Here is an 8,622-nt window from a genome sequence, read left to right as displayed (position 1 = left end):
CTTTCTTCTCTACAGTTCACCAAAGTGCTTGTGAAAGGTACACATTCACTAGTTATAGTTCAAAAGCCACGGCCCGCAGACACCGAGTGGGCCTGCAGGACCTTGCTGGGCCTCCTCTTTCCAGCCCGCTGCTGGGACCCTCTGTTTCTGACAGTGAAAACCACCCGACTGTGATGGAAGGCAGACGTCCCCACTGCCCTCCCAGCAAGGGAAGAGCTGTAGCTGGATCCAAAGGATGGTGTCCCATCCCCGGACCCCAGGCCCCTCCGTCTCTCCTGTGTGTTCAGAAGCCCAGAGTGGCTAAAAAATTAAAATGGCAGAAGCACAAAGTGCATTACAAACTAAGGACGTCACCTTCCTGAATCCTTGGTGTATTGGCTTTACTTTATGATACACAGTGTAACCCTAAAATTCCACTTCTCTGCTTCTGTCACATTTTCCACGGCAAGGGCTACATTGGCTGTAATGGGGAGAACTGAAAATCCCGGCTCTGTCTGGGGCTGGGACGTGGGCTACAAAGAGAAGCTGTGGGCGTAGAGCACGGGCTCCGAAGGGGTGGCCCCACCGCGGCTACGCGGGGTCAAAGGAGAAACAGCAGGAGACATGGGTTTGACACATACTAAGGTGAAATCTCTTAATCAGAAGTGATTGTAACGCAGCATCACCTCGTGGTAGCATAGCTTGGACCCCAGAGGCCCGGGTAAGACCAGAGGAAGGGGAGGCCGCACTTGTTCTGACGGGCTGAGAGTTATGGCTTCATCTCTTTCCCAGGACCACCATGCCTGCTCTGTGGGAGCGATGGCTTGCCTTCCTTCAGAGGGAGGGCTACACACTATTTTCCACCCTTGTCACTGCATGGATCCCCCTCAACCCTCCCTTTTGCCAGCTTCTTACACTATAATGACTAGACATCCACAAATCTAGCAACTAAAATACAAGTTTTTTATTTAATTTTATCCAAATTCAGGTTTTAGGTCCCTGAGATAAATTATAAAGTCTCTTAACATCCATCGCCTAGTTCCTATAAAGTGACCTATGTGGGTAGTTTTATAACTGCCAAAAACTTATTTTGCAAAACAACAACAATAAAACAAAAAATCCACAGAGATTCAGAGAGGAGAACACATGCCAAGGTGTGTCCTCCAGGCCATTCCTTGGGCCAAAGGAAACGGGCTATTTAACCGATGTTCTGGAGCAGGCGGAGGGCAGAGAGCAACGGCAGCTGAGCGCCAGCCTCCCAAGAGCCCCGGGACAGCCTGTGCCTGGTCTGGGGCCCGGGGCACCAGAGACCCCATGGTGACACGAGTGTGCTGAGGGCCGGGCGTTACTCTAGGAGACCCTCTCAAACGCAGGTCTTTGAAGACTTTACCTTTATTACTCCTCAGGACAGTAAGAGCAAGCTGGCAGACATCTGAGGGATGTAAAATCTAACATTCACTCACTAACCTTCATCAATGTGGAGATTTTAAAATATCCTCTTCCCGAGGTCATCTCTGAACCCACACCAGGGAGAGGGAGGCCCCCTCCAGCTGCAGCTGCCGCTCAGAATGCTGTTCCCCGTCTGGCCTCTGGGGCTCGACAACGCCCCCGAGGCAGCGGCATGAGGTCAGCGCTGTGTAACAGGAGAGACTCTGCCGCAGCAGGAGTCAGCATTCCCACAACTTCACATCAAAGCAGCAGGAGAAGGAAGAATACCCCAAATGCAGGTTACAGATGGTAAAGGCTCTTTTTTTTTTTTTTAAGAACAGTGCATGTGGTAGTTCGACAAGATGCATTTAGTAACTTTAAAAATAAACATTTTCACATACTTATCTCAAGAAAGGGTATCATGTTTCATTTTCCATATATTATAAATAGCAAAAACAGATTTCTAATCCCACAAATGCTAACAAGCTTAAAATGCTTTTATAACTCAGGTATATGGAGACACCCAGCGGTGAGAAAGATGGTCTGCGTTTTCCCTCAATCCAGGGATGAGTGCCCTCACCACCAGGTCCAATGGCCCTGATCTGTGGGAAGAAATTCCACGGGGAGGGAGGAAGCATAAGGAGAGAGAGCGAAGCATACCATACATACGTATTCACAGCAAACCTCAGTGACCAGGAATATTAACAAAAATAGCTTCAAGTAGTCCTTGATTTTACTGATCTATTTAATACTGATGGTCCAAGGAAAAGAAGATAAAAGTTAGATGGGTCATATTAAAAACGTTTCTCTTTTATTTTTTGGCAGCTTTCTGTAACACGTATTCATGCAGTGCTGTGTGTGAGTGTTTCGGGAGAAGTGATTAAATGGTCACATTACTTGTCTGAGTTCCTGGTGGAAATCCACCAGCAGGTAACAGGTTCATACACAACCTTCAGTTTAACCTGTACAAAGAGGAGAGCCTGCATGGATTAGGATGAAATGCTCATGTTTAGGGATCACCATGTCTCTGGGACATTTAAAAAATATCAGAGGAACCCGACTCTAGGGTCAGGGAGTGCAAGAGCAGCACGAGGACTGAAGCTTCGGCCCGTGCAGCGCGTCCGGCAGGAACCAGCCAGGAGCGACACCAGCACTGATTACCGTGACACTAACCACCCTCAAAGCCCAAACCAAGCCTGTGCTGGCTTCTCCTAGTGTGGCCACATGGCTGAGACACGCCCTGATGGCCTGATGGCGATAACTGCTCTTCTACCTTCCCCAGAATATAACAGGGAGTGTTTTTTCAAAAATCTTAAAATAGAGGGCTTAGGCTCTTTGTTTATAAATCCTTGGAAAAATTATATTCTTCCCCAGCTCTTAACTATCCCAAAATAAACCCAAAGGCTTTTGCTTTCATGGCTAAGAAAGATCTATATGTTTTCTTCAAATGGCAGAACTCAGTGGGTCCCTCTGGCCCACAACGGCACCCCAGTCCCACACTCACCTCTGGGAGGGGAAGGAGGAGGGAGGAGAGGCAACTACAAAGACCCCCACACCTGCCGCAAATCCCCAGGCCCCAGGAGCTCTGCTCAGTGAAATCGCTAGTCAAGTGCAGCAGCCAAGGCACAGCCAGCACCGCCCCTCGCAGGCTCCGCAGGGGCCCCAGGAACTGAGCACACGTGGTCCTGGCTGTGTGCCGGGGCAAGAGGCAGGACCACGATTAGGGTGGATACTGTGGACCAGGTGATGAGAAGAGGCCCCAAAGACGAGATGTGTCGACCACTCCGTAGCCATGGAGGAACACTCATCGGCCAGTTCAGACCATAAACTCATTGCTCCCAAAGAGAGCTGGCTGTTGGGCAGAGCTGCGGTCTGGGTCCACAGTCCTCCTGCGGCCAGACACAACTGTCCCCTCTGGGGTCTCTTTGGTTTTCTGAGGTGAGTTTTTCACATTCTTTAATTTTTGTTTGCCCTTTTCAGGGTTGAAGGTTCCTCTGCTGATGAATTGAGGCCTGTCTTCTAGGGATTTGGTCCGGTCCAGTGGCCCTTCCATTCCCAGGGCCTCGCCAGCTGAGGCAGCTCGGTAGAATGGAGATTTGGAATAAATCTGAAATCGTTTTCTGGTCCCATGAGAAGAAGCAGTGCTGGACGAACACAGAGAAGAGGCTGAAGAGTCCACTGAATCCAGTGAGTCTTGCTGCTTTTTTAGCTGCTTCCGCAGTCTGCTTGAAGGTTCAGACTTGCCAGCTGCCTTCGGGGAGATAAGGGCTAAACTTCTCTCTAATACAAGAACAAGAGCAAAGCGGTAAATGACAGATCTCTCTAGGGAAAATCTCCATGTCATGAAGCGGAGTCACTGCTCACACGTGGAAGTGGGGGGGTGGGGTGGGTAAGAGCTGCAGGGCCCAGGCTGACCGATTTTGTGCAGTCACAACTAGAGGGGAGGGCTCGCCATCCATCACTGCACCATCCATGTTGTTTCAGAATCAACCCCAAGGAAGTCTGGAGGTGGACCATGCCTTACAGTCCCCATCATTCAAAAAACTGCCAGGATATGCAGCAAGTGCCACATCTTCCTGCAATGTGCCGCGCAGGTAAGGAGCTCCTTTGGTTCAGTCCCATCTCACAGCAGGGCACACCTCCTGCCACCCACCCTTAGAAAATAGATCGTGGGTCGGAAGGGCAACATGAGTTGTGACTGTTGGCTTTTCTTGTAATAAATACAAAAGAAAACATTAAATTACAAAAAACTGCATTACACTGAAGACCTGGTCTAATGAACAATTTATATAGAAGCTTCATAAAGATCAGTGTATTTCAGTTCCTTAGGACTCTGTCACCTTTTCATGTAAGGTCAAGGCCTTCTTGAAAGGGACCTTGTCTTCACTTGGGAATCCTTACTCCTCCTTCGCAAAACAATCCAGTCTCTGGTCTAACACATTCACTTACCCGACTTCTCAGAGATGGCACCTTCAGACTCAACGTTCAAGTTCTCTGAGCTGTCAGCAGTCCCGATGGAGGCCTCCGACTCCAGCGTCTCGTCGTCTGAAGCACGGGGCTCCAGCACAAGCATCTCGAATGTCAGCTCCTCCCTGTAAGGCACAGTCAAGGAATCTGTTAGCGTCTGATAAGAAATGGAAGCAAAACAACAGGAAAAGAGACTTTCCATGAAAGTCAGGAATTTAAGTAGCAAAACTAGTCACAATGCTTACTGGTTCCACTCAGGGGAAGCCACAGCAGCAGTGAAGGCTGAAGACAGCAAAGGCTGGGACCTGTAACAGGGCTAAGGGCAGGGCGGGGGGTGGGGGTGGCGCGAGATGCTGAAGCTGTCAGAGCTTCGGTAAAATGAACTCTGGGCTGGTAATCCGAAGATCAAGATTCTAAACTCATTCATAATGCATCAGGAAAGTACTTTCCTCTCTCTGGACTTCAACTTTCTCATCCACAAAACATGTAACTAGATAGTCTTTAGGATTCCTCCCAGCTCTGAAACTGTTTTCCACAAGATTTTATTAACTGGCTACAGACGACATCCTCTATCTTAACCTAGAAGAGACTTCCGATCTCCGAGATGATGTAGAACACTGGCCGCCCTGTCCCGCCCTGTGAAGCCTTTCCCATCCCCACGCAGAGCATCCTCTGCTCTGCTCAGCGGTCACCCACCAACTCTCTCTCAACCACACCCCTCATTCCCTGAAGTCTTCGGTACCTGGCTCCTAATCTTGCTTTCTCACTGCTGCCTGATCCCACCTTGATTTATTTCAATCAACGTCTTTGTAAAAGCGCACTTTAACACCCTAACACCCAATTTCCTTTATGTCTGTAATTCTGAGCAACCTCTCCTCCACTCTATGTAGGCAATTTTCCCCAACGGGCAGATCCTAGGGTTTGTCGTTGCCTGGAAATACACCAGCTCTGAATCCAGTCCTCCACCCTGTCCACAACCTCCTCATCCTTCCCGTTCTCACTGTTTTTCATCCAGTCTCCTCCCTTTCAGAGCCCTCTCAGCTTCTCTTCCATTCTGCTTAGCTTAAAAGTATTCATCCTGTAATACCTCTGACACCTAGCTTGAGATTCACGGACAATCTGTTTGAGGACAGTCTCACCAGCAACTCGCTGCTGCGATCACACCTGTCATAAGCCATGTGCACTCACACCTCTGAGATGACGCTCATACCTCTTCCTTTCCCTAGAAAGACTTTCACCTTCCTGGCAAATCCCTACTCATCCTTCAGTGCTTCCAATGCCATTTTCATTCAAGCTGAATTAGGTCCTCTTCTATCAAACAGCTAGCCCCTGGTCAAGGCAGGCCCCTTGTGCACGTTCAGCACAGCTGAGTTTCAGCTGCTTTTTTAGCTTGCCTAAATTCTAGAATCAATCCCGACAGGCTAAAAGTACTTTAATAGGCTCATAACTTCTCACAGATTAAGCTCTCAGACCTGAGATCCTAGGATCCTGTGATCCGAGACCTCAGGAACAAAAATCCCCTTAAAACTTAAGAGTCATCACTGTCAACCGGAACCAGGACACAGGACCTTCAGGGAGAACCAGGGGCTGTTCGTATTTCCCCCACGGTGTGATGTTACCCACCCCTGCTCCAGTGATGGTGGAGGTCACAGAGTGGCCTATTTGTCTCTCTCCTAAATGCAGCCAACTTCCCTACCCAGTGTCCCAGCACCCACTAGAGTTGCTGCCTTACCCTGCCCATCCAGTTGGTTATACTGATCTTCAGATAACAATGCCTTCATGGAGTTCTGCCCATTCTTGAAAGGGACTCTGTCTTAGCCTGAGAATCCTTATTCCTCTTTTTTTTTTTTTTAAAGAAAAATCTGTTCACCGAGGCTGGGCTCTGACCCAGGAGGAATCCTGGCTGAGGCTGACGCCCTGTTCCAGTCAGCCTCTCCAGAATCGTTGCTGTAGCAGCTCCAGGTCTCCCAGTTCACGGAGCATCCTTCCCTGACCACTTTCACAGTTACCTGAGTACAGGCAACATGTCTTTGTCACCTTTACATCCCCTGCATCACCTTAACATAGTGCTTGACACCCAAGAGACATTTAATGAGCAAGGGAAAACAAAGAAAGGACGGAAGGAAATGAAAACAGGTAACTGGCTGCTTCCTTCCCTCCTGAAAACTCACTTCTCCTTTTGCAGGCTCTCAATCTGCTCCGTCAGCACCCTCTCCTCTTGCTGCAGGGCAGCCTGCTGCTGCTCTGTGACGCCCGCCTCCAGAGCCGCCTCACCAGTCAGCGTCTCCTCTAGGACAGCAGACACGGAGGGCGACCCAGCTGCGGCGGGAGAGGGTGGACACGGGTAGTTTCCCCGACGAAGACGCCCCTTTCCCTGCAAAGAAGAATACACGCCAAGAAGCAAACTGAGTGGCTGCGTCGGTTTACTTGGCCCAATGAGGATCAGAAGGGAATACTTCCATCACACCTGGGGAGCGGCAGGAGTAGTGGAAACACTCTGAGAGGCCTAAGACAAGCAGGGAGGCGCCATCCACCGAACACATCTGGGTGAAGTATTTCTTGCAAAAGCACTGGAAAATAGGTATGCGGGTGGGGGCAGTGCAAGAACACATGCTGTAACCTGGCCAGATTCTTGCTTCAGTCTAAGCTGTATCCCCTCCAAACTAGATATCCAGCAGAGCCATTTACATTTTAGCTGATTAAACTGGAGTTAGATGGAAGTAAAAATCTAGTCCTGCATTCACACCAGCTACATTTCAAGTGCTCAAAAGCCACAGGCGGCCAGCGACTACCACACTGAACAGTGCAGGTACACAACATCTCCATCCTCAGGGAAAGTTCTGATGGACAACACTGCTCTGTAACTTTAAACCTGGAATATATAGTTTCTCTAGAAGACTGCAGAAACAGGTCCTAAACCTAGTCGTTTTTTTTTTCTTTAAGTCATTTATGTATTACAGGGTGTTAGTGAGAGAGATTCTCTGAGAACAACCCAAGAAAATTCTTTCTTGAGATCACAGGGGAAAAAACTCACTCTTTTAATTGGTTAGCTTGTATGTGACTTTCTGATAATGGCAGACTAGGTATTTAAGATTAAACCTTCTGCTGAGAGCAACTGGATCAAACATAAGAAATGCAGCATATTCTTGTAGGCACTGGAGGGCTAACAAGGTAGATGAAGGAAAGGCTAGCCCAGCACTCAGGGCTGAGTTAAATTTAAGAAGAGGTGTCCGAGAGTCTGAGCAGAGCTTTTGACAGAATATAGGAGATGGCCCACGGCCCGTGGGCCAAATCTGGCCTTGTGCCTGATTTCAGAAACAAAGCTTCACTGAAATACACTCCTGCTTGTTAATGCACACGTTGTCTGCGGCTCTTCTGCAGAACAATGGCTGCACTGGTAGTTGCAACAGATTGTACGGTCCACAAAGCGTCAAGTATCTACTCTCTGGTCCTTTACAGAAGGTCTGCCCATCCCTGTGCTACAGAGTAAGAGTCCAGGCCCAGGCAAGGGTGTGGGCTGCTGCCTGGTGTGCGTGTGGCCTCCAGGCACGATGCTGGGATCCCTAAAGTTTGCATCCCAGATATAAGGGTCCACTGAAATTATTATAGTCCTTGTAGAAAATGCAGCCTAGCTTCACTTGAATGGTTCGGAAACCTGTAACCTCTAAAACTGGATTACAGTAATCCCAGATGGCCAGCGCCTGAGGACCTGGCAGGAAAAAATGAAAACACCCTCTGGAGGGAAGTAACATCATCTCATGTATCAAAATATTTTGACAAATAACTTTTTTTAAAATACTATGTCTGACACACAATCAAAGGTGACCAAGCACAAAAGGAGACAAGACAGTGTAAATGAAAACCAATAAAAACAACAGAAACCCCCAATGACACCAGACACTGTGGCTACCAGAGCAGACTTAAGACCACCATGCGGAAGGAGACAGAAAGACAGAGGAGTTAGTGGACCAGACGTTAGGTCAGAAGAAAATACAAAGGATCAAGCAAAAAGGAAAAAAAATCACTTTTCTGGAAAAATTCAGAAAATAAGGTAAAAGACAGAGAGCTCTCAATACAAAGACCCACCACTTGTAAAAAGAGCACCCCGGGGAGGAGAGAGGCCCTGCAGAAGAAATACCGAAGGGACAACGGCAGAGTGCTTTTCAAGCCATGGAAAGACACCCTCCTCCTGACTGCAGAAGGCCTTCAACCTTTAAGAAAGAGAAATAAAAAGAAGTCCACACCTAG

At 48.5% G+C, this 8,622-nt stretch overlaps 1 protein-coding gene across 10 annotated transcripts in view; it reads right to left on the bottom strand.

The window, feature by feature from the left end:
* Positions 1-928: 928 nt before the first annotated feature.
* The window catches only part of MYO9A (myosin IXA), a 174,762-nt gene continuing 167,068 nt past the window's right edge, over positions 929-8,622 (bottom strand). For all 10 annotated transcript variants that reach the window (XM_072951108.1, XM_072951110.1, XM_072951113.1 and 7 more), the window contains 3 exons: positions 6,546-6,748; positions 4,357-4,499; positions 929-3,687 (listed from right to left, as the gene is read on the bottom strand). In XM_072951108.1, coding sequence (XP_072807209.1) covers positions 3,224-3,687; positions 4,357-4,499; positions 6,546-6,748 — 810 coding nt within the window. In that variant the 3' untranslated portion in view covers positions 929-3,223. The remainder of the gene's footprint in view (positions 3,688-4,356; positions 4,500-6,545; positions 6,749-8,622) is intronic.

Source organism: Vicugna pacos, chromosome 27 (assembly GCF_048564905.1).
Source record: "Vicugna pacos chromosome 27, VicPac4, whole genome shotgun sequence".
NCBI classification, from domain to species: Eukaryota; Metazoa; Chordata; class Mammalia; order Artiodactyla; family Camelidae; genus Vicugna; species Vicugna pacos.
The sequence above is the reverse complement of the archived record's forward strand: the minus strand, read 5'-3'. Positions and strand labels throughout refer to the sequence as shown.